Source organism: Denticeps clupeoides, unplaced genomic scaffold (genome assembly GCF_900700375.1).
Source record: "Denticeps clupeoides unplaced genomic scaffold, fDenClu1.1, whole genome shotgun sequence".
NCBI classification, from domain to species: Eukaryota; Metazoa; Chordata; class Actinopteri; order Clupeiformes; family Denticipitidae; genus Denticeps; species Denticeps clupeoides.
Genome location: NW_021629760.1, coordinates 2,501 through 29,436, shown reverse-complemented (window position 1 = coordinate 29,436; position 26,936 = coordinate 2,501). Strand labels below are relative to the sequence as shown.

The 26,936-nt window shown below is 45.0% G+C and overlaps 1 protein-coding gene and 1 pseudogene across 1 annotated transcript; one reads left to right on the top strand and one right to left on the bottom strand.

Moving 5' to 3' along the window:
- Positions 1 to 117: 117 nt before the first annotated feature.
- On the bottom strand, positions 118 to 15,888 carry LOC114773593 (probable assembly chaperone of rpl4). The gene is made up of 12 exons (XM_028965879.1): positions 15,810 to 15,888; positions 15,010 to 15,194; positions 14,547 to 14,656; positions 14,317 to 14,463; positions 12,941 to 13,090; positions 12,276 to 12,388; positions 11,340 to 11,463; positions 9,604 to 9,702; positions 9,389 to 9,469; positions 3,061 to 3,114; positions 1,480 to 1,590; positions 118 to 484 (listed from the first exon to the last, which is right to left on the bottom strand). The coding sequence occupies exons 2-12, from the start codon at positions 15,086 to 15,088 to the stop codon at positions 281 to 283; spliced, it is 1,272 nt and encodes a 423-aa protein (XP_028821712.1). The 5' UTR covers positions 15,089 to 15,194; positions 15,810 to 15,888; the 3' UTR covers positions 118 to 280.
- Positions 15,547 to 26,936, top strand: part of LOC114773592 (ubiquitin carboxyl-terminal hydrolase MINDY-3-like) — a 13,519-nt pseudogene continuing 2,129 nt past the window's right edge.

Sequence of the window (26,936 nt, the reverse complement as noted above, 5' to 3'; positions counted from 1 at the left end):
GCAGCTCTGGAGGGACGGATGACAGGAGACGTCAGACGCTCGTTCGGCTAAAAGACTCTTTAATCTCCACCTTTCAATCCGCAGAACACCCCCCCCCCCCCCCCCCTCGCCAATTACTTTACATAACGGTGGAGGGACATTAAAACACACAGGGAGCTTCTTTAAAAAGAGCTGTCAGGGCTCAGAATGTGTGTGAGTGTGTGTGTGTGTGTGTGTGTGTGTGTGTGTGTGATGTTCAGAAGCATGCATCTGCAGTGCTTCTGTTGATAACAAGTGTGTGTCAGTGCTCCATGGAATCCTCTTCCTCGCTGCTCTGGATAAAGTCGTCGGCGATGTCATCTAAAGGCACGGTGTCTTCATCCTCGTCGTCGTCATCATCATCATCATCATTGGCATCCCCACCCTGCGCTGATCTCAGATCGGTCAGAAGCTGCTGCATGTGTTCCAGCATGGGGGGGTCATCACAGCACAGCTTCACGTACAGCTACGCATACGAACAACAAAATACACAGAGATTAACGGACGCGCGCTCGCAGTTCTTTCTTCCCTGCTGGCGTCCTTGCTCGAGTAAATAGAGGTTATGCTGCAACAGAACGCCTCTGCTGGCCACTTTGTGGTACTGCAGGACCGTGGAGGGCTTTTCAGCAGAATTTTGACAGGACTGATGAATAACCAAATTACTGCAGTCTTATTAAGAAATTGATGTTTCCATCTGCATAACATTAATAATTTCACAGTGTTAACAAAACCATGAAATATTCACCAGCAGAATGTAGAAGAACAAGGGGAACACTGCTGTGTGTACAACAAAAATAACTAAGAAAATAGTGTTTACATCAGTGGCTGGGCGATTCCTGGATTCGGGTTGTTATGGGTAAATCATTTTGGCAGTCCACAAAAAGAATAAAGAGACCGTCTGAGCACAGATGAAAGGCCAGATGTGTATGTGTGAGATCATTAAGATGCATACAGTGCAAAAAAAACTGAAAAAAACACACACACACACATTTCTCAGAATCTTCATGGGGACCGACTGTAATAAGTATATAACATTCTGGTCTTTGTGAGGACTTTTGGTGTGGCTGGGTGAATCCTGCATTCTGATTGGCTGGTAAGTGTATTCATGTATAAAACATGCCCAGGTCTCCCAGAGCAATCGGACTGGATAAAACTGCAATCAAGGTTCTTTATTCACCTGCACCTTTCCTCAATTTTCCTGACCACAACAAACACTATTAAATCACAAAAATCAACTCTGAACAGACCGTTCTGATTGGCTGAGAGAGAGCGGACAAAGTGAAAAGTGACGGGAACTGAAACTGGTAACTAAGCAACAGCAGGTGTTTGTGGGACCACCGGGAGGCGCGGTGACGGGAACATGGGTCAGGGACACTTTACTGAAGCACGAGCAGAGCATCACATGGCAGAGGTGGGTGTGTGTGTGTGTGTGTGTGTGTGTGTGTGTGTGTGTGTTTATACCTTTTTTGCCCTGGTAAGGTAGGTTCTGGCACAGTCTCTGTAGTTCTCTGATTCTGGGCAGTCTGGTTTCTCCTGCCGTAGGTAACAAACCCAACCCAGCAGATACCACACCTGCACACAAGCAGACAATGATCATGTACACGCTGCGTGTGCACTGGGGCTGGGCAATGCTCCGACCTCATCGATTTAAAAAAAAAAAAAAAAAAGTACTGTGGGTGACCTTTTTATTTTTTATTGAATTCTACCACTGACATTACTTTGTGCTTATTTCACCCTTACTTTTATCTTGTAATTTTGAGCTTAGGAGCAAAGAAAAAAAAACTAAAGAAATACATTTTTCCATTCAGATATGTAAATTAGAATGTATAGATTGCTATATTAGTCAATTAATGTCAAAATAATAAAAATAAGACAATCCAGAAAAAAATAATTAATAAGTAAGATTCATCGTTTTAAAATATTCATTTTGCCCGGACCTAATGCACACACACATACCAATGAGGCAGTAACATAAATCACACACAGAGTGTAAATTTGATATTGGGGGAGAAGAAAAAAAAAAAAAAAAAAAAACCACACACACACACACACACACACACAAAAACCACAGCTTTTCAAACAACGTCGGGAGGTCAGGAGACCATGTGGTTGGTTAAAGTTCTCCAACAGCCCTGACCCTGGGGTTCGTGTAAAGAGATCAACACTGCGGCCCGGAGTGTGTAGGACGTACATCAGAAAGCGCCGACACTCCACAGGCCTCTGGGCTAATGCAGATCTTTACACACACCCACACACACAAAACAGCCTGTACACACAAATAGTCATTATTGGGAACACCGCTGGTTCCCAGAAATTCTAATCAGCGAGCTTTTCATGTGAAGAGACTTCAACACACACACACACACACACACACACACAGACAAAAAAAATTTGGCTTTATCACAGCCAATCTACAGTTTCATAGATTTTACTGCAATCACTACACTTGTACACACACACACACACACACACACACAGACACACACAGACAGACAGAGATGGAGATGAATGTGAACTTTTAAACTCTGAGTGCTTGTGTCTGTGAATCTGTCTGCAGCCTTGAAATGTCAGTTTGTGTAACAGAAGAAAAGAACGAAATGAAGAGAGGGGATCTGTGTGTGTCGTTCACTTCATTTGACACCTTTTGTACTTTGTGTGTGTGTGTAAAACAGAACACACGTTAAATGTTTTTAGTAAAAATAAAATTATGTGAAGTTTGGTGTGTGTGTGTGAGAGAGAGAGAGAGAGAGAGAGAACGTGTGTACAGGGACTTGGCACAGTTCTGTCAACATGAGCAGGGGTGACAGTTCGGGATAAGACACACACACTCAAAATATCCACCTGAACACACAACCACATTGCACAACTGACAAGGCAGGCATACACACACACACACACACACACAAAGCAGAGATACTGACAAAAATATACAGACTGTGCAAGACAAATCGCTTACACTTACATATGGACAAATGGCTGACACACACACACACACACACACAACCAACCAGAGGAAGCTTAACATCAACCACCATCACACACCTGCATCACCTCATCGTCCTCCTCCAGCAGCATCTCCAAAACCTCCAGGGCTTTCTGTAGGTAGAAAGAAATAAGTAGATGTCTATAACATGGCAATACACTAGAATGCTGTGATTACACTGTGATTACACTGATGCTCAGTAGGGCTGGAGTAAAACCCGCACGGTGTCTTGTAAACATGTTCGTTTCCACTGGGGATTGCTTAAGATCTTTTTGTAACACATCATCCTGCGTACAATGATCCTACTTCATACCACAACCATGACGGTGTGAGCCCCAAGGCACCATGCCATGACCCCGCCACTCTGTCTCCAGAAGAGCTCCGTCAGCCCCTCCTTCTGCTGGGGTGTTGTGGGGTCCACGGGTGACAGATTACTTATCGACCTGCTTGTCGCCTGCTCCTCGATCAATAACCCTGATCGTTCTCCCACATCAAGTGGGATTTCCAGCATCAAGCCTCATCAATACTCTGAGTCACGACAAAATCTATATGTACAAGTCCATCCCGAGCCAATCAGAGCCAGCGATTTTCCCCGATCCCATCAATACCACACCCATACAGTGATCAATTCTAATGAACCTGCACCCATCACTACAGCAGGAGTACATGGAGCTGATCGGAGATCAATGGAAACAAATCAGACATCAGCAGAGCTCAGATCTGCTGTCAGACTTCCTGTTATCACTCACACACACACACACACACACACACACACACACACACACACACAGCTCCCTGTATTTAACCATCGCCCGTAGTGACCTTTTGGTTATAGTGAAGTGATTGTCACTTGTGATACACAGCAGCACAGCACACGGTGCACACAGTCAAATGTGTCCTCTGCATTTAACCCATCACCCCGAGTGAGCAGTGGGCAGCCATGACAGGCGCCCGGGGAGCAGTGTGTGGGGACGGTAACCGGCAACCTTCTGATTACGGGGCCGCTTCCTTAACCATTAGGCCACCGCAGTCCGTTCAATGGAAACAAATCAGACCTGATCAGCAGAACCCAGATCTGCTGTCAGACTTCCTGTTATCGCTCTCTCACACACACACACACACACACACACACAGCTGCTTGTTCTGTATGAGTGAGATGTGATATTGATCCATTAGGACTCTGGTGTGTGAAGGTCAAGCTGTATAAAAATTAGGGAAAAACACACACACACACACACCACATTAAACTAAAATAAACTCACTCAAATTAAACTAATTAAAGATTATAGAGCAAAAGACCCACTAAGCAGGGGATCTCCAATCTCGCAACATAAGGGGGACAAAATGCTGAAATGTGCATCGAGACTTATCAATAATCGATCACCACTACATCAATAATGAACATGCCCGCTTTGTGCTGTGTGTGTTGTTGTTGACATTATTAACCCCTGGCCTTTAAACCAAAGAGACAGACACACACTCACACACACACACACACTCTTTGAAGTGGAGTGAATGTGTGTGTCGGGGTCAGCGCCATCGTTACAGCCTCATTACGCCGTCGAGGTGTAATTACGAGCAGCTCATTACGCTTCTCGTTCGCTCATTAGCGCCCGACATTCAGCTCGTTACGGAGGGAGAGACACGCGATGACATCACACCGTACATCATTACACTTACACGGTGACATCTGCGTGTGTGTGTCAGTTGGAGACGATCAGCGGTAACTGAGCCCCGGCAGCGGCACGTGGTTACGGGCCGACGCCCCGCCCGCCTGGTTAATTAGCGCCGAGGTCAGGAGAGCGACGGTGGCAAAATGGCCGGGGTCCAGGCAAAGACCATTTCATTAGTCAGTGTCGAGCGCTGGCAGTGCGACCTGCTGAGTGCAGAGGGTTCAAACAGTCAGCAGCTGTGTGGGTGGCTCTGCCTGGCTCCGCCCACCCCACCCCACCCACTGCTTTTTTTCTTTGTTCTGTTGCAAAAAATATTGGTGCAAACTCAAAACTAATAAAACCGCTGTAGTGTGTACACCAGGCCAGTGGGTGGCCATAGAAAGGATTTTAGGGTGAAAGTCAAGCAATTGTCATGGTGAAACAATGCAGCACAGGACACGGTGACACGGTGAAACGTGTCCCCTGTATTTAACCATCGCCCGTAGTGACCTTTTGGTTATAGTGAAGTGAAGTGATTGTAACTTGTGATACACAGCAACACACAGTGAAATGTGTCCTCTGCATTTAACCCATCACCCTTGGTGAGCAGTGGGCAGCCATGACAGGCGCCCGGGGAGCAGTGTGTGGGGACGGTGCTTTGCTCAGTGGCACCTTGGTGGATCGCGATTCGAACCGGCAACCTTCTGATTGCGGGGCCGCTTCCTTAACCGCTAGGCCATCGCAGTTCGTTGCCGCCCCCCTGCATTCCCTGCAAGGCCGACACAGCCACACTACACAAGAACGTACAGAAGGTGCTGAAGTAGGAAGTTGGAGAAAACCAACTGCTGCTCCTCATTTGCATATTTAAATGTGGCATTTCAGATGCAAATCAAATCGCTTACAATTGGCCAGCAAGACAGAAAGAGCAGAAGTGTGTGTGAGACAGAGAAATAGAGATGACCTGTTATATTGTCCCACAGCTGCATCTCTCTCGCCGTCTCACTCTGTCAAGATGACATTTCATGGCTATTAGTGCAATCAAGATATACAAGATTTCAGAGCTCATTTCTGAGCTGCTGTGATGACAAGATAAAAACACACACACACACGTTAACATTAGCATATCTTATTGCAGCTGAACATCTAACGAACACTGTTCTCTCTCTCTCTCTCGCTCGCTCGCTCGCTCTGTGTGCCTATTGGATCTAATTACTACTAAGTGTATTTATACTCACACACACAGACCAGCGGTTAAGAAAGTGGCCCCGTAATCAGAAGGTTGCCGGTTCGAATCCCGATCCGCCAAGGTGACACGGAGCAAAGCACCGTCCCCACACACTGCTCCCCGGGCGCCTGTCATGGCTGCCCACTGCTCACCAAGGGTGATGGTTAAATACAGAGGACACATTTCACCGTGTGCACCGTGTGCTGTGCATCACAAGTGACAATCACTTCACTTTCACAGGGCAAAGTAATACTTCTCCTGACTTTCAGAACAGCACAACTAAAGCTGCTGAATAAATGAATATACAGAAAACAAAAGGACTCCATGTCCTCTCACTGATAAAAATGCACACACACACACACACACACACACACGCGCACACACACACACACTGCTCCTCAAGGGCAGTGATTAATCTTTCAACAGGTTTAAAGCTCCACGTCTCACGTTTATTCTGAACTGCTTGTTTACTGTTAACATCCTCAACCCTGAAATGAAAAATTCAGTCCTGTGTGTGTGTGTGTGTGTGTTATTGGATTTTTACCCCAGTGGAGTTATCTACTTGTTGAGTGACCTAAATGCTCTGACTGCTGAAATTAGAGACACACACACCTTATTAGTGTTTTATTGATATTCTGACACAGAGCTTTAAATACCCTGACCTGACCAATTACTAAACACACACACACACACACACCGTTCTTCTGGCCTACATACACAGTAGGTTCTGTGCTCAGGTTGTGTGTTTACTGCAGGTAGAGACAGCTACTGAGTTCTTAAATGGGTCTCCTGCACATTAACACACACACACACACACACACACACACATACATTAAAACACCTGCCCACTGTAGATTAAGCCGGTGCCACATCGCTTAAGACAAGTTCTTTTTAATTAAACCAGATTAAACCAAGTAGCAGGAGAAGTTATACACACACACACACAGAGTAACAGAATAAGACTGACTGGTTTTAACACAGAATAGGGCGTGGCGAAGACCCCGTACAAGTAGAAAAGAGGCGGGTCTGGAAGTTCAGATTTAACGCAACACTTAATTAGATGTGAGACTTGTCTTGCTCACAGACGCAAATACAAAAGCTCAATTATCCTCACTGTCACACTCTCTCTCTCTCTCACACACACACACACACACACACTCCACTCCCAATCAAAAAGAGCCGGAGGATGTTTAGCCAGTCTTTCAAATAGTTTCATAAAAAAGAAGAAAAGCATTTAAACAAAAGCTCAAAGACCAGAATTCCAAGAAGCACACCTCCATGCAGAACCTGGTGCTCCACGTTCTCAGAGCACAGAACGTTCCATGAAGGTCTCACTCATTTAACACAACGAAGGACTCAGGACTGGAGCAGAACCTCAGGGTCAAAATCAAATACCTAAAATGTGCATTACTTTCAAATGATTTTTGGAATCTCCCACACACACACACTAAAGAGATATATACATATTCATCACACATGATCATTACTGGCCGACCCCTCCCGCTCACCTCTGATCCCCTCCATCCATCTTCTCCTCCATTACAGAAAAACAAGTTTTCCTTCCTCGGCCGTTACTTTCCACAGGAAATGATGAATCAGGCGGGACGGCTGCTTTATTAACGAGCGCTCGTATCCAGAAATATGCAGATTTTCAGATGGATGAGGAAGACGCCTACGTTCCTGGAGCCACATTAATAACGGCGTGCAGAGTTTATAATGTTCTAGAAGCTGTCGCAGTCATCAGTTCACGGGGTTAAGAGATTAAATGTTTTTGTTTGTGACACAGCGGCGGTCACCGTACTCATTAAGCCACGCCCCTCATACATAAGGGAAGTCACATGATGACAATTAAGGTCATATAGCTGAACCACTGCATAAGCTAATCAAACAAGTTGACAGAGGAGAACACACGGCGTTCAACAATCAGACTGAAGATGCTCCTACTTAGGAAACCGTGACAATTCACAAGGAAATTTTTTAAAAATATATATGAATAAATAAATATATATATAAATATAAAAGAATGTTGCGAATTTCAATGAGATGAGCCCTGGGCTACGGATCCATCTTGCATCCCACCATCCTTCTACTTCCACTCAGGAGAGCAGACTTGTGTCTGAACACCTCTTGACCTCTCGTGGAGGTTTGATGGACAGCGTAGAGACATTAAAATTAATCACACAGAGTTGTCAGGTCCTTCTCACTCGGTCTCTCTTCATCCCTGTGTTCCTGTCATCTTCCTCGGTCTCATCATCGCTCTTCTCCTCACCCTCGCTCTGTTTATGCCATTTTGGTTTAATATTAATAACTGAATCTCTGGCCCTGAACACATATCCCAGAAGGACTGAAGATGCTTGACAGTCCATGAGTAGAAACTTCAGATGAATCCTCTGTGATGAAACAGTTCATCTCAGATTCATAAGCAACGTCATCCAGGTAAACACGGGGAAATAAGAATGGTGGGTTATTTTTTTTTTTTTACCTCATATGTGAAATTTTCATTAGCACTGAAACAGTTTTTGTCCCCTGGTTCTACAGTCTCAAACTGAAGACTTTATGTAGCAACACCACATCCACCAACAGGTGGCGCTATAATGAGCACAGATCTTGGCTCATTTCTCTTTGCAACAATGGCCACATTTATAAAAGAAAGAAAACTGATGCCGTTCTCACACCTCATCACACCTACAACAAAGACACACACACACACACACACACACACACACACACACACACCAACGCATCCCACGTTCTCCCAGTTCACCCTCAGTAACCAGCACCCACTCAGCATGGTCACATAAACCAGTACACAGCAAATAATCAATTCTTACACACACACACACACACACACACAAACACACAAACACACACACACTCTTCACATCGCAAACACACAAGTGAACCCGTAACCACCAAGGCACCACTGAGGTCCCCCTGATGAAGGTACCGTCCCCACACACTGCTCCCCGGGTGCCTGTCATGGCTGCCCACTGCTCACCAAGGGTGGTGTTTAAATATAGAGGACACATTTCATTGTGTCACCATTTGCTGTGCTGCAGTGTTTCACAATGACAATCACTTCACTTTCACGTTCATCCTGTCTTTCAAACATTTCTTTTCAAGAAACTTCCAGCAGACAGCACCTTACACACATCTAATATCTACATATACACACACACCCTGAATGGGCTGCGGTAGTGTGTAAACGCAGCTGAAATAGAAAGTTTTCCTCGGAGACCAGAGCAGAAATGCAGTTTAAAGGAAAACGAAGATCTCATTTCCCTCTCAAAGCATTTTTATTGCAGCCACAGACACACACACCTGCTCTTAATACACCTATACACACACAATTAAGTCATAAACACTCACAGGTCCATATGTGCGCCAACCTGCGGCTAATGTGCGTTGAAGGGCCACGCCCAACTCAGTTATGCATTCACCATCAAAATAAATTAAGCGCGCACACACACACACACACACACACACACACAATCAGGTGAATGAAAGCACCTCATGCTCCTCTGCCTCGACGAGGAGTTTGGAGGTGGTGATTCTCGCCTCGTACGGCGGTGGTGGTGGCGGCTCTTCACCCTGATGAAATAAAAGCGAAAAGCAAAAAACCAACAAGAGCAACATAACAAACATTGATTATTACAAGCTGCTTGGGAATTTATTAAAACACGACAGATTTCACCCATTAGACCATTCACACGCTCATACACAACCTGTGCACTCTCTTCTTGCTCATTTGTGGACAAATCAGAACCTTTCCTCAGGCTGGGTAACCATGACGACACACTCTTCAGCAGGTAGTCTCGTCCCTCCTGTAACCCAAAAAAAAAAAGAAAACACAATCACACCTGGCATGTCCTGCCAATGCTGAGGTCAAAGGTCAGCCGTGTGTTGGTGTGTCAGCAGGGTGGGGCTGGTTAAAACTGGGCTTAATTTCTCCCTTCAGTATAGGGTGGTTGGCCTGTCATGGCTTCCCACTGCGCACAAAGGGCGATGGTTAAATTCAGGACACATTTCATTGTGAGATTATTTAACATTAATACGAGTTCTCCTAGCCTGTCTATGGTCTTGCAAGGGCTAGAAATGCCGTAAAAAGTGGTGTAAAAATGTAGATTTTCTGGAAAAACACCCGACACGACTTCCTGTCTGTGCCAAACGTTGGTTTTGGTGATGTCATTTCCGCGAATGCCCGCTCAGCTTCTATAGGCCGCTCTCCTCCTTGTTAGCAGTTACAGCTACCGTCACCAAAGCGGCGCGTCCTGGGAAATGTCATTGTGGGACTGGATCAAAGTGGCTGTAATACTGAACAATAACTGCATTTAGGACTTCAGGGGACCAATTAGGTTATGGGACCTTTAAAGACGCAGTTCTGGCTCTTGTAAACAGCGATTATATCTGTGATTGTGGAGTATTTTGTGTGTGATGCGGCGTTTCCTGTTTATGGTAATCAAAGATAAAGCCCAAAATTTGCAGATCATGAGACAAGAGACGGTGATGAATCCTGGTGTCTCCAACAGTGAAACACACACAAACACACTGACTGCCATCTAGAGGCCCTACAGTCAGGTTTGAACTCAAATTCAGTCCGTTTTTCTGTATATCTGCACTGAACCAGGCAGTAAAATATAATAAAATTAAGAATCTGATTATCATTCTTATTACAGAATGTGTTTTTTTTTTTTTTTTTTTTTTTTTTTTGTGCATCGTCTCATTATGAAACCAGGTCAGAAACGCAGCCTTGTGAGAATAGGGAAACTGACTAGTACTCTCACTCACACACACACACACCTTAAAATAACAAGGTTAATTCTATTAACCCTAACTTCCTAAACAATTAGAAAAACACACACACAGAGTATCATTAAATCCCAATAGGGCTTCATTACATAAACATTACGTCCACCCTGCAACTGATTATCTCAGCTCTATTTGATCAGAGAGGTATTTATGCACTTTAATTAGTGCGCACGCACACACACACACACACACACACACGAGTTCTGCCCTGATTAAATCATTTACATTTATAGCATTTACCAGACACGCTTATCCAGAGCGACTTACAATCAGTAGTTACAGGGACAGTCCCCCCCGGAGACACTCAGGCTCATACTGTGTTACCCACTGGACAGCTAGCACGCAACTAACTAAACACATAATGAAAGTTAAAGTAGTGAAAGTGAAGTGATTGTCAAACAATGCAGCACAGAACACGGTGACACAGTGAAATGTGTCCTCTGCTTTTAACCATCACCCTTGGTGCGCAGTGGGCGGCCATGACATGTGCCCGTGGAGCAGTGTGTGGGGACGATACCTTCATTAAGGGGACCTCTGTGGCACCTTGGCGGATCGGGATTCGAACGAACAACCTTCTAATTATGGGTCTGGTTCCTTACCCGCTAGGTGTGCGCGTGTGTGTGTGTGTGTGTGTGTGTGTGTGCGTTCTTACTTCTGTCTTCTGTGTGCTGAACAGGTAACTGGCCATCAGCTGCAGAGCCTCTGGGTTCAGTGGATCGTACTGTAACGCTTTAGTAATGGACTCTTTACACTGGTCCGCAGCACCATCCTCCATACTGAAACACAGTACAACTATTAAGAAAATACGTATTAAACATAGATACAGTATTTACTGATTTCTTACGGCCTCCGTCAGTGTCAATGTGATTAATTAGTCAAAATGATTCTCATTTAAATCCATTTAGTCCCCCCAATCAATGCTGCACAATGCAACATCCCTGCTAGCATGAGGCCATTTCAATCAGCCACTTCAGCCACTAAATGCAATTATGCTCCAGTTGATGGACAGGAGGACTGGAAGACCTCGTGGGCTAAGATCAAGGTTGAATTCGGGAGCACAGGGACCTTCCTCCGGCCGTGGGCGGCAGCCCGATCGCCTCTAATCTAATCAATAACTTTTCATTTGGCCAGGAAGTGCTGACACACAGTTCAATCAAGGCAGCGCATGACAGCAGAGAGGAATCTGCCAGGCTCTGTGTGCGTCTTTTCTTGAGTTCATATCTTATTAACTACTTCCAAGTTGAGAGAAAGTAGACATGTATCAATCCCTAGCAATGAAAAAGATTTAATAACTGTAATAAACAAATAGATTTTAGTTTTAGGTATAGATGTGTGTGTGTATGTACAGTACAGGCCAACACTTTGGACACCTTCTCATTCAATGTGTTTTCTTTATTTTCATGACCATTTACGTTGGTAGATTCTCACTGAAGGCATCAAAACTATGAATGAACACATCTGATTACTGCTTTGCACACTCTTGGCATTCTCTCGATGAGCTTCAAGAGGTGTGTGTGTGTGTGTGTGTGTGTGTGTATATATATATGAGAGAGAGAGAGAGAGAGTGTGTGTGTGTGTGTCAAATTACCAGAGGTCGGTAAAGTATATCTCAGCCACAGAACAAAAGGCCAAACACACATCTCTTCCCGACACAGAAGCTCCTCCCTCTGAAGCAGAAGCCGCCGCCTCCTCAGGACTAGCCTATTAAGAGGGACGTACAATGACTTATGCAAATCAGCCAGCATATTTTAACAATTCAAGTTTTAACGGCTAGTCTATTTCCTTCAAAAAGTGCATGCAGGCAGAACCATCTTATCGTGAAAGTTAAGTGATTGCCATTATGATGCACAGCAAGCACAGCACACGGAGACACAGCGGAATGGTTCCTCTGTTATTCCTGATATCATGATTATTTCCACATAAAACCGCAAACAATTGGCTCCTATATCTGAAATATCCTTAATGGCTCTGTTCTTATTACGTACTGTGTTCATTTGAAAGAAATTACATTTTTAAGGTCACTATATAAAACAGTGACATCTGCTGGGTATAACGAGTAGCAGGTTGTGGAGCCACATCACCCCCTGGTGGTGAAACGGCTGCATGCGCCGGACACAAAATTCACACACTGATTGGCCTGCACCCCTCTGAAAACCTCCAGGATGTGATGGAGAATCAGTCCCACACGCTCTGCATGCAACTCGGGACTAAAAGAAAACGGCGTAACGTTGCATTTATGACATTTCTACTCACACCCTGCATGTCTTTCTCCAGGATGTCCGTCATGATCTCGATGCCCTTGCTGAAGTAGCTGATGGCCTCCCGTCCCGTGTGGATCTGGCCCAGATACATGTACTTACTGTGGCCCTGGTCCGGACTGAGTTCAGCAGCCTTGAGAAAGACCTGCAGAGCAGAAAAAAAACTGAAGGTAATGACGTTAAAACAAAGTTTTTTTCTACTTTCGCTATTGCTTTGAAAAAATTGCAGCGATTATTAACGATTGTGTCAAGTTCTGTTCTGAAATTCTTCTTTTTTAAAATCTGTTTTGAAATATCCTCGCCTATGATTCAGACCCAGACCACAAAGTTCCAGGTTCAAACCCCACTTGATACCATTGTGTCCCTGAGCAAGACACTTAAGCCTGAGTGTCTCCAGGGAGACCGTCCCTCTAACCAGGTCTGGAGTGGCTAATCAGCAGGACCAGGATGATTCCCGGTGAGCCAGTCTTGTGTTTGGCCCGTAAGGGCCGGTGTTCAGTCTGGGTTGGTCACGTATGCAACCTGAGTAAAGTATGCAGTGGCAGACGTTCACACATCTTCACTTTCACAAAGTCTTTTATGTGAAGTGAAGTGATTGTCATTGTGATATACAGCACAGCAAACGGTGCACACAAGGAAATGTGTCTTTTAACCCATCACCCTTTGTGAGCAGTGGGCAGCCATGACACTCGCCCGGGGAGCAGTGTGTGGGGACGCTGCTTTGCTCAGTGGCACCTCAGTGGCCACATCCTTTACCGCTAGGCCACCACTGCCCCCTGGGAACGTACACACAAACATTGTTTTTTAAAATTGCTGCAGCCGCTCTTCCGGTTTAAGGGTCTTGCTGCGCTTTTGATGGTTTGCGACATTTCAAAATAAAAGCTCCAAATGGAAAGACAGAATTATTTAATAAATATTAATATAATGCCTTTCAGCTTGGGTTCAAACAACATGTGTAAATCCACAAATCTGTATGTTAGTACGTAGATAATAGGGTTATTTTCAAGCGTGTCTGTCGAATACAGGACTGAGGTGTCAGAGCACTCGTTCAGTGGTGTTTGCATCAAGAGCATCAAGGAGGACGAGGACGCAAGTCGGTAAGGCAAGATGTTCAACTTTGCCTGCAAACCACGGTTCAAGTTAATTAACTATCAAGTCACTAAATTGTGTGGCGTTGTAGCATAGAGCATTACATTATATAATTGAGGTAATAGTATGATGCGATGCCACATAACTGGGAAACTTCGTCTTGCACCGAATTGAAAATATTTTAGAAAAATACACTGAATTGCAAGGCTTTACAGAACATTGCATGAGCAGAGCACACTGCTCCTATCAGACCGTAGAGATCCTACCGCAGTCGTGCATCACCTGCTTGGCTTTGTCCACGTCTCCCAGCTCAGCACAGATGTTGCCCAGCATTTCCAGGATCCGCAGGCTGGACGGCTCTATGTCCAAAGCACGCTGGCAGAACAAACGTGCCATTTGGAGATCAAAGTTATCCATACACTCCTCTGTCTGCGGAGAGAGAGAGAGAAAGATAAGGATCCCTGCTGGTCTAGACATTTTGAGGTGACATGAACAGATAAAAGAGCATGAACCTTCTCCAGAAGCTGCTCTACTGAGTATTTTTCTGCTGTTTTCTTCTTAGCTTTTTCCTGCATCTTCACTTTCATTCTCTCCTGTGATGTTAAGCCCACCAGCCCGGCACCTGCAACACAGGAGATGGATTGTGGGCACGATAACACATATTAAATCTACATATACAATTAATCATATGGCCAACAAGGTTCATCATCATCAGACAAGTAACATTAGAATAATGTCAGCGCAAATAAAAGCCTTTACAGAAGGAACAATATGTACGGAGTTAACTTTTCATCCAGAATTTATAAAGTTCTCAGTTTTGGTTCATTCTATCTACGCTCTGAATGGTCAGTCTATCCTATACGAGTTACAGTTAGCTAGTCTTTCAGTTTAAAGTCAAACCAGTAAAACTTAATCTAAGCTCCGGAGTAGAACGTCGTGAAAACAAGGGAGAAAAAGACAGACGGCTGGACACACCTCCGTTTGACCTGGTCTCCCTCCTCCTGGGCTTGTTGTTGTTGGGGTTCCTCTTCTTGCTCTTCGCCTGCCCCCCCATGTCTCGGTGTGATCCCGAGTGGAGCGTCTACGCTGCCGAGAATCGCGAAAGTCCGCTCAGTTGTTAGAGAATCTCACGGCACAGCGGCGCACACGTGTCTGTGGACCTACGGAACCCACAGAAGAACAAAGAGAACGTGGTAATTTCAACAACGCCTTTCTCATGCCTCATTCAGGGCTTTGGAAACAACTTTTGTGTGTACTGTGCCTAAATTTAACCCTATAATTAAATTCTTAGATTCTTGGTGTTCATATGGATATAACGAGTTGTAAAGTACTGTAGATAGCAGCCAACGCGTTTTAAACGAATTAAATAAAATGCTCATATGGCAACGAAGGCGGGAGCATGGCGTGTGACAGCGACGTAACTTGATTGACGTTGATGAAAGCCAATGGAAAGCCGTTAAACATCACCGCCCTCGTCACGCATCTGGATTCCAACCAATCCAGACGCAGCTGGACGCCTGTAGCGGCTGTAGTAAATAAACCGAATGGGCGGAAAGTGCATTATCGCGCATTAGTCGCTTTTGTCCGCTTTCGCTCCAAACCTGCCGCCTGGATGTTGTCTGCCTGTGGTAACCTGTCGTGTTTTTTTTTCCTCTCGTTTTTTTGAAAATCGCCGTGGTCCATTTCTGAGCGGCTTCGCGGCGTCAGCTAGCCGCCTAGCTTTCGGTTGAATCGATACTGGCTAGTCCCGTTAGCCTCTCCTGCTGCCCGGATACCTGCTCAGGTGAGTCCCGCTGCCCCTGGGTGCGCGGCTGCCCGTTGATCTGACTGGCTTTGTTGGTGGCTCGTGTGCATGCGGCAGCAGAGTGGGGGCAGTTCTAGGCATAAAATGACGGTATAATGAACGAGTCCACGAGTGCAGCAGTAATTCTTAAACGATGCCGTCTTTTCAGAGCGGTGGTGTAGATGTGATGGGCCTGCTGGTCAGTAATGTAATGCTGGAATTTGACCCTTTGTCCAGCACGCACATATAACACCGGTGAAGGGAATTGCAGCCGCAATAGATCCCAGCCACTGCCAGGTAACATAATAATGAGATGTTCCATGAAGATGTATTGGAAGCAGAGAAATGGGCTCCAACTGGATCATCGTGTAGCTCCGTGGGTCTGCATCCTGGCTTGCAGTGGTTAGGATCAGCAACCAAGACTCCCTGATGCACCTGCACAGCTCCGCGTTGTCAGATCCAGTAGAAGAGTCTGTGCTGGTCCTGCTTGCAGTGTTGGCTTTTCAGGACTGTGCATCAGAGTCACTAATGGGAGATGAAGCCCCAGGTCCTTTTGTCGAGTGCTTGTGTGTCACCTACCCACCACGATGCCCTATGGGAAGGAGGCAAGCCGGTCTGCTGAGAATCCTTGGGTCTTGCGTTGATGTTACTATATGTACAAACTCTATATTTTTGGTGGCCTGTTTTTAAGTTTAGTTTTGTTCTAAATTTGAACATGGGTCTTCTGGTTCATAGGCTAGTGTGTTACCCACTAGGCTACTGCAACCCACTAAGACTAAAAGTTATTTAGTCTTATTTTAGTCAGGATTATCAATGAATATTTCAGTCCAGTTTTAGTCAACAAAAACAATGAAGAGATGCAATTCGATTTAACCCAGTCAGCGTAGTACAAGTCGAACCCCACTTACTACCATCGTGTCCCTGAGCAAGACACTTAAGTTTGAGGATTAATGGTGGCAAGAAATTGCTGCATATGTCTTGGTGCTGAAAATTTGTCATATAATCTTGCATGTTTCTGTTGTACAGGTCCTGGCGTTATCTGGGGATCTGGCAGCCTGCGGTCAGCTAGTCTCAGCCGTGGTCAGTAGCAGCAGTGGGCAGTTCCGCGGCCACCCCTTGCTGTGGCCAATGCCACCTGCTTCATTCTCAAAGAGCAGCTGGTCTCCGTACCCGGGAAAGGTGACCAACAGGCCAGGAACCCAGCTCACGCTGGCCGGCTAGCCGGCAGTCAGACTCCCGACCCGCGGCGGGCCCGTCCAGGGCAGGAACCATGTCCGAGTTTAGCCGAGAAGTGGTGGAGCTGGTGTGGGGGAGACAGACCGGCGCCGGGGCGGCGCCATCTCCCTTCAGGAGGTGGTCGCAGGGTGAGCGGCCATCTGGCCCGAGGCACGTTGTTCCTGTTGTGTGGTCAGGGAGGGCGTGTTGAGCTGATCTCGTGTTTCTGTTTGAAGGCTTCGTGTTCAGCGAGACGGAGCGCACGGCTCTGGAGCAGTTTGAAGGCGGCCCCTGTGCTGTGATCGCACCCGTGCAGGTGAGGGGTTTTCAGTAACACCCAGCTCTGGCAAGTCGCTGGGTGATTGGAAAGAAATGGACAAAGACCATTTCACAAGGCAACAATAAGCTTCCTCACCACAGTCAGATTTTTTTTTGGTTTTTGTGTATGTTTGTTTCAGGCATTTGTACTGAAGAATCTGCTGTTTAACGCTGAAAACGCCAACTGGAGAGAAATCTCAGGTGAGGCCTGAGTGTTTCTTCACCAGATCAGTAACATATAGGGACAAAACTTGCACAAGGGTGGCCTACCAAACCAGAGGAGTCCCAGGTTCAATTCCTCAATTCCTTTTATATAGATAGGCACATTATTTCCCTATTAACACTAATATACAACTTTGTGCATCCTGCTCAATCCTGATATGTATTTTCCAAAATCACTGCAATCCAAAAACATTGATAAGCAGTCCACTACATTTTGTTTCAAGTATTTGTAATGTAAGTGTTTCTATGTTCATTTTGGTGGAATGGCTGGGCTGTAGTGTACTTTCAAATGAATGGGGCAGTGGTGGCTTAGCGGTTAAGGAAGCAGCCCCGGGTCGAATCCCGGTCTGCCAAGGTGCCACTGAGGTGCCACTGAGCAAAGCACCGTCCCCACACACTGATTCCCGGCCACCTGTCATGGCTGCCCACTGCTCAGTAAGGGTGATGGTTAAAAGCAGAGGACAGATTTCTTTGTGTCACCGTGTGCTGTGCTGTTTATCACAATGACATTTTTTTATTTTTTTTTTGTGCTTGTGAGTCTGAATTGGTTGGATCGATTTTAACCACCATTATAAGAAGATGCTGTCTGTTCTTACACTTGTTTTCATAATGACTCCTCTCCCATGTACACACGCGGCTGCAGAGGAGGAACAGAAGAGTTTGCTCTGCTCCACTCTCAGTGAGCTGCTGGAGTCAGCGTGCCAGAGTCAGGCGCACACCTTCAGCCTGGCGGCCTGGTCGCGGAGGAAGAACGCCGACGTGGCGGTGGAGAACGCGGACCCCTCGCAGCCGGAGCCGAGCCGCTCCACAGAGCAGCACACGCCCGGTGAGTCCAGATCCCACAGTGACGCGCTTCGGCAATAAGCCAAGGACATTTGCCATCCACAGCAGTGCTGATCTTTCATAGGACCTCCCGTGAATTTTTGGAGCATTTTGATTACAGGTTAATCATGGCAGAAGTTAAAAGTTGTGCTGGAAACATATAACAAAAAAAACATTTCCAGTGACTGAATGGACCCCTCAGATATAGGGGTGAAAGCACAAAATTAGGCTCCGGTATATATTTACAGCCAACCAAATATTTGGTTGAATGTTGGTAGCCTTCAGTGAGTAACCTACGAACCTACCAAAACGGTGGGATAAAGAAGGGTAAAACAGTGCTGAATCATGGCTGTAAAAATGGCTTAAAATGCACTTACAGTATGTGTGTTTTCAGATGAATTAACTAACCAGACGGTTATCGGAATGCTGGGCTAACACTGAGACCTGATCTGTAGTGTGATGATGTGTGGACTTTTCTTCTGTGTGTGTGTGTTTGTTTGTGTAGCTGCGTTGCCTGCTGAGGAGATTGGCTTTGATCGGTTTCACTCTCTGATTCAGTAAGTGATGTTTCATAACTACACTCACATTTCATACCCATTCAAGACTGTTTGAAAATAAGTCTTCTAGTATTTCTGGGTCCACTGGTTAGGGTTGCATAGATGCAAGCTACTGGAGGATCTAAATACACTGACACTTAAAGGTCCCTCGAAATTCTTTTTATAATTTTTTTTTTTATTATTTATTTCGTTTTTGTTGGTCCCCTAATGCTGTATCTGAAGTCTCTTTCCAAAATTCCGTGCCGTGGTGCAGAATTAGACACTTTGATCCAGTCCCACAATGAGATCGGTTCACAGTCTGTAGCTTTAAATGCTAATGAGGAGGAGAGAGGCCTATAGAAGTTTAGGTGAACTGACTGCATCAACACCATTCACAAATAACAATGTTTGGCGCAGACAGGAAGTCGTATTGCATTTTTTCCAGAAAAAATAAAGTGAGCTGGTTCTTCAAAGTCTCGCGTGAATGAACTAAACAAAACATTTGTTCTCATTTTTACATCCATCTACCAAGTAACTGCAATGGTTCACTTGTTCGGAAGCCATGACGGTCGGTTGAGATAATGTTTTAGGGGAGGGGTGGGTGAGAAACGGGAGGTGACCTTTTGGACAAATTCCAAATCCGACCGTCTGAGCCGCCGCTCTCTGTATTGTGAAGCAGAATGACTAAAGCACTCTTTACACCTATCACCATTTCTAGCCACTGCAGAAACATAGGCAGACATTTTTTCTCTTCTAACCCAGGCGTGTGTGTGTGCGTGTGTTTCAGTAAGCAGACTGTGAGCTCTGTGTGTGAGCTGAGGGAGGTGGTGTTGTCTCTGTATGACAGCTGGAGGAATAAGTTCGGGGTCCTGCTCTTCCTCTACTCAGTCATTCTGACCAAGGTGTGTGTGTGTGTGTGTGTTTGTTTGTGTGTGTGTATTTTTATTAGTGCCTTTTCTTAATACTCTGCTGTATGTATATGTAGGGAATTGAGAACATCCGGAACGAGATTGAAGACCCGTCAGAGACCCTCATTGAGCCAGTTTTCGGCCATGGCAGGTCTGGAGCTTTTACTACTGTGTGCTGCGTTTCACCTCCAGAATATCTTCAGACCTTGTCAGCAGATTTGTGTCGGAACATCACCTTCCATATGAATGGCTGTTCCATAGAAAGGAAACAGTTCCTTGTCGAAGCAGCTCACAACGTCTGTGGATTTCATCCTTTCTGGAGAAGAACATCTGCTCTCCAGACCGGAGAAAATATATATATTTTTATTATTTTATTTTGCCCTGTCTCTTTAAGTGACCTTTCTCTCTTCATTCACACAGTCAGAGCCTGATCAACCTCCTGCTGTCTGGTCGTGCCGCGTCAAACGTCTGGGATGGAGATAGAGAGTGTTCTGGAATGAGTGAGTTTAAGACTTGGATGGTGGAAGGAAGGCTGGGCATAACTGATATTTCAGTTATGATATGAATTACATTCTCAAGTCAAGTATTTTGAATCGATCTAGACTATACCATACCACACAATATTTATTTATAAAGCATGTTCAATAAAAATCTAGAATAAAATAAGAGACCATACAGCAATTTCATTAAAACATGGTGTCGAATAAAACAGAAAACATTTTAAGACAACATAGTAAAAGAATTATAAAAGGACTACATAAGAACCACATAAAACACTGCACACTGTGTTAAAAGCAAGGGTGAGGTGGTTTTTAAAAACTAGCGCTGAGCTCTTTTTTTTTTTTTTTTTTTTTGCTGAAGGAATTTTTTCTTTTGTGTCTGAGGGTTGCATTAATTAAATGAATTTAAACCTATTTAGGGGCCATTACAGGATCACAATTAATGATTTGTGATTACGATAATCAGCATTGGACATGTTTTCTCAGTTCACTGCCTCTAAAATATGAATGAGTGCATGTTTCTATATTTTGTATTTATCTTGTTACAGTTATCGTTTTTTGTTAAAATCGTGATAAAATGTAATATTGCTCAATATGAGTGTTTTTTTCTCTTTCTTATATTACCCAACCACTGCTCTATATACAAATACAGCAGCAGTAATGAACCTTTTGAGTGGAGAAACATATTTATCACCTGAAGGCGGCGCCATTTAACAACTTAAGAATTTTTATGTCCCCAGTAACTGTGAAATGACTTGAACACCTTTGTACACACATGCCTGAAACATGCAAACAATATGAATACAGTTTCTACTTTTCAGTTTGTGGTGTGTGTGTGTGCATTTCAGGGCTGAAGGGGATCCATGAACAGGCTTCGGTTGGGTTTCTCACACTCATGGAGTCACTTCGCTACTGTAAGGTAAGCAACATGGTGTCCCACCTGACATCATTAGACTACGGCGGTGTCAACTGTCCGCCCCCACCCTGGAACGCTTGTCTTGTTCCTCACACGTCCTGTGTGCTGTGGAGGAGCTGCAAGTGAATTCTCCCCATTTCCAGACGTTTTGTTGGACCGACTGCAGTCCGGATTCTGTTGACCGTCACACACACAGTTACACTTTTACCGAGAGTCAGACTGGCCCGTAGCTGAAAATTCCACTCCATGTACAACACACACACAGTGACTCTCGAGCCAAAACAAAACCACAATGTTGATGATCACACACACATTCTTACCTCAGCATCAAACACAAACTGCTCATCACAATACACACACTATAGTGAACGTTTTCAGTATCCACTGTATCCACTCCTACACAATGATTATAGTGATCTGCTTCAGAATGTGTGTGTGTGTGTGTGTGTGTCATGTTCGAGAATGAAAATGATGATGATTATTTGGTTTTGCTGGGACCACTCCAGCCAGAAACCACGTCTCCACCAGCAATGTGTGTGTTTCTGTGAGAATCAGGCTTTATGGTGTGTGTTGTGTGTGTGTGTGTGTGTGTGTGTGTGGTGTGTGTGTGTGTGTGTTGTGTGTGTTTTAATCGACCACATCCTCAGGACGTTTTGCGGAGATTCCTTAGATGAACATGTAAACACACACACGCACTGATCTGTGCTATTAAAAGAACACTGTATATTTATGTCTTTTATTGGTCCACAGCATAATCAGATTCAAGTGAATAAACAGATTAAGTGAATAATTCTCTTCAGATGTTTACATGCATTTTACAGAATCCATTTCTTCCAAAAACCTAAATCTACATCCATTTTTGTCTGTCAGGTATAAACGAATATTTACTTTGGGGGATAAGGTCAGAGTCTAATGAATAAATGCACAATTAGCTATTTAATAAAAATAATACTAACATGCCTCTCTGCAGGTGGGGTCGTTCCTCAAATCCCCCAAATATCCCATCTTGGATTCTGGGCAGCGAGACGCACCTGTCTGTGTTCTTCACCAAGGTGAGCCTCAGAACACACACACACATATACATATTCAAAAGCTATAAAATAAAAAGTTAAGATAAATATCCAATAAGCCTATAATTCTGGTCTGCAATGTCCTTTAGGCTGGTCATTCGTTCGTTCTTTTTCTTCCAGGGACGCTGTTCTTCTGCTACCTCGTGAATTGATCTGATTAGATGGAGTCGTTAGGCTTTACTATTCTGACCTGCGTGTCGATATTGATCTGAAACAGAGGCCAGTTTTTTTCCTCGGGGTTTCTTTATCCAGTGCATACCTCTATCTCTCCCTCGCTCTCTAATTTAGGCTCTTGGCAGACGGCACGTCTGTCTTTTTCTCTTTTTTTTTTTTCTTCCCCTCTCGATTTCATTACTTTAAATTGAACCAAAACGCAAGAATGTGTTCCGTAACACTCTTCATATTGGGATGGAGGCAGAGAGGGGAGAGAGAGAGAGAGGAGGCTTGTGGACTTATAAGGCAGCCAGAGTGGTGGTGTTCTGGCTCTGGCCATAACTTCGTAAGGCTGCCAAAACCCCACCACACACACACACACACCCCTACTCATTCTCTGTTCAGGTATGTTTTTTAAAGAGACTGGCTGCTCATGTGCTTTATGCTCAGTGGAGATGTGACTCCTGTGATACCTCTCCACACACACACACACACAAAGAAATGCTGGCAACAATCGGCCTCATGTTTCAGTGTGTGCAGATTATGGAGATTATCATGTAAATTTTGTGTGTTTCCCTCTCTATGAGGGAAACTAAAGCAGATGATGTGACGAACACTCACTCAGCCTTCGGTGTTCATTTTGTGTGTCAGTTACAGGTAAATACACATCCTTAATCCTATTTACATACTGGTGTGTTTACTATTGTGTGTAGTTGTAGATCTGTGTGTTCACATGTAATGAATTTGAGCCATGTGTGTCTTTTGGGATTTCTGAATATGTAAGAGAGTTATTGTGTGTGTGTGGAGGCTTTTAGGCAGTGATGGGATTTATTCTTCCTATCTGATTCAGCCAAGAATACAGAACTGCAAGAATGATCCCCTCTCCTCCATATTTTAAGCCACTCTGCAGTCCCATCGGGGGGCATAGACCCTTTTGGGGTGGTGTGTGTGTGTGTGTGTGTGTGTGTAATAGAATAAAGACTCCTCTTTTTTTGCACAGCATCGAAGAAACCTGAGCCGCTTGTAATGCGCTGTAATGAGATCTGTGCTCACATACAAAGTGAAGGCGAGAGCAGGGAGGTGTGAGACGGGGACATAACACCACCCTGAACCCCCATCACCCTCAGGTCCACAACCACATCCCTTTCATCATTACTTATTCCTCCATTCAAATGTATAATGTCCACAACAACATGACTCTTTCAGTTAGGATGAAGTATAGACTAATAAATCATCAAAACATGAAGACCCTGATATGATGATAAATTATCACATTTAATAAATATTTTCAGCCTGTGGACTGAACTGGTCCTGAAAAAAGTAAAGATCAACTCAACATTTTAGCACATCAAGCAAATATCAAGACAAGACACGCGTTCACTTATTCATATCCTTCAAATGTTGTCAACATTGTAAAACAGCTAAATAATATTCAGTGCCATAACCAGTCCAACATCACTTCAACTCCATGAAGTGGAAGCTGCGCAATAAGCCGGGTTTATTGTGATCATTTGTCACCGTTTTGGATGCTGTGAGATTTGACTTGATTTTCATCTCTAGTTTAGTCAAGGTTGCATCTCTGCGTTTATCATACACGTTTTTACTGGTATTGTGATGTGTGTGTGTGTGAGTCTTTTTTTTTTTTTTTCTGTGACTAATGGAGAAACCAGCTGAAGCTCTATAGGCTCATGTCTCACTGATTTACAAAGCGGTACATGCTCAGACTGAAATGCACAGAAGCAGGAAAACACACTAAAGGGAACTCTGAGGAATTTGAGTGTGTTGAGAGACAGTGTGTGTGTGTGTGTGTGTGTTAGGAGGGAGGCATCACATAATAGATTCCAGCCAGATATAAAATTTTATATCCCTGCAGGGGCACAAGATCAAAGGTGAATGTGTGTGACTGTGTGTTTCCCAAGATATTGAGCCTCACAGTTGCTTGTATCTCCTGACAACATCATTAATCATCCCTTCATTCCTTTGTCAGAAATTGTGTGTTTGTGTGTAACTGTGCAACACACACACCTAATGGGCTTTATTCATGTAGCATCCTTTGTGTCTTTTTTCTGGGAACACGTACATCCACTGTTCATGGATGTGAGTGTGAATAAGGCTACTTTACTAACAAAGGCTGAGACGTGTAGAACACACACCCAGGAGACAGACTCTGAGAGTGTGTTAAGGACGTGTATCAGATGTCGGCACTTTTCCTCCACATCCACAATTAAGGGGTGTGTGTGTGTTCATTCTATTGTTTATATCTTAGTGGGATGTAACGATTCACAAAGAAAGGAAAGTATAGGGACAAACCAGAGTTAAAGTGCCTGCTGACATTTTTATCTGAGTCTTCATGTAACAAATTCTCTTCATCTTTATGAATTTGTTTGAGTACAGAGATTTTAGCACAGCACTCTACCGCATAGTCCAGCCTAGCACCATCCAACCTTAGCCTAGCATCACACAGCTATGCAAGCCCAGCATCACACATTCCAGCACCATACAGGTCACCACAGCCCAGCACACACAGCCCAGCAATACAGGTCAGCACAGCCCAGCACCATACAGGTCAGCACAGCCCAGCCCATACAGGTCAGCACAGCCCAGCACCAACAGGTCAGACAGCCCAGCACCATACAGGTCAGCACAGCCCAGCATCACACATCCAGCACCATACAGGTCAGCACAGCCCAGCATCACACATCCAGCACCATACAGGTCAGCACAGCCCAGCATCACACATTCCCAGCACCATACAGGTCAGCACAGCCCAGCATCACACATCCCAGCACCATACAGGTCAGCACAGCCCAGCATCACACATTCCAGCACCATACAGGTCAGCACAGCCCAGCATCACACATTCCAGCACCATACAGGTCACCACAGCCCAGCATCACACATCCCAGCACCATACAGGTCAGCAGCCCAGCATCACACATCCAGCACCATACAGGTCAGCACAGCCCAGCATCACAACATTCCAGCACCATACAGGTCACCACAGCCAGCATCACACATTCCAGCACCATACAGGTCACCACAGCCCAGCACACATCCCAGCACCATACAGGTCACCACAGCCCAGCATCACACATCCCAGCACCATACAGGTCACCACAGCCCAGCATCACACATCCCAGCACCATACAGGTCACCACAGCCCAGCATCACACATCCCAGCACCATACAGGTCAGCACAGCCCAGCACCACACATCCCAGCACCATACAGGTCAGCACAGCCCAGCATCACACATCCCAGCACCATACAGGTCAGCACAGCCCAGCATCACACATTCCAGCACCATACAGGTCAGCACAGCCCAGCACCACATCCCAGCACCATACAGGTCAGCACAGCCCAGCATCACACATTCCAGCACCATACAGGTCAGCACAGCCCAGCACCACACATCCAGCACCATACAGGTCAGCACAGCCCAGCATCACACATCCCAGCACCATACAGGTCAGCACAGCCCAGCACCATACAGGTCAGCACCACACAAGCCAGCCCCATAAAGCCCAGCACTGCACAGCCCTGCACAGCTCCGCATATCCCAGCTCCATACATAGCACTGCATAGCCCAGCCTTAAGATTTAATCACTTAAGATTAAATAGCATGTTGCCAGTTTAAATATATTCATCACTGCATTAATTAACCAATTAAGCACTCATGTATATCCAGGTGGCAAGTTAATTTTGGCAGGCTGTGTGTGTGTGTGTGTGTGTGTGTGTGGAAGTAAGTGTAAATGTGTTTTTCCTGTGTGCTGAACGTTGTCATCTTGTCTGGAATTTATACAGAGGCCTGCAGTTAAAAGAAAAGCACAGGTTGTGTTTCACAAACACACATACACACCTTTTAAGGTTAAACTCAGAGTCTTGGCTAAGCTGCTGATCTCTGCTGAAGACTTACTAACCCCCAGAGTATATCACACACACACACACACACACACACACACATCAGTGGTGGCTTTGTAAAAATGTCTCACTGTCATGAACTGCTCAGCTTCAGTATTTTTTATTTTGACCCTGGTGGTGTGACCAGTGGCTCACATCATCTCCCCTAACCACGCCCAAACCGTCTTTATGTCACTCTGTTCTTTTCTTAGGAATGTGAGTGTGTGTTGTTTCTCCTGTAGAATACTTTGGTGACTGTATCATCTGGCTGTTTTGGCCCTGGAGCTCCATGTAAGGATGTAAGAGCTCAGATAGGAGATTAGATGGTTTTTGACTTTGTGTGTGCGTGAGTACCGTGTTGTCTGAGGGATTCTGAAAAACAGTAAGTAAAGATGGCAACAGCACAACAGTGGTGTGTACACATGCACACACACTGTCCTCTAATTTACTTCTGTTAGAAGTATGTGTGTGTGTGTGTGTGTGTGCGCGCTGTCAGACACAGACTGCTAAGGGCTTTCTGATGTAAACGAGTTTTATTGTTGATTTATTGATTTCCCCAA

Bases quoted from the DNA above. Each gene is read 5' to 3' on its own strand.
- LOC114773593 (XM_028965879.1), bottom strand. From the start codon at position 15,088: ATGGGGGGGCAGGCGAAGAGCAAGAAGAGGAACCCCAACAACAACAAG. The intron at 3,115-9,388 runs GTGCTTTCATTC...TTCTACCTACAG, and splicing joins TCGAGGCAGAGGAGCATGAG to AAAGCCCTGGAGGTTTTGGA. The intron at 1,591-3,060 runs GTGTGTGATGGT...GCTTGTGTGCAG, and splicing joins AGGACGATGAGGTGATGCAG to GTGTGGTATCTGCTGGGTTG.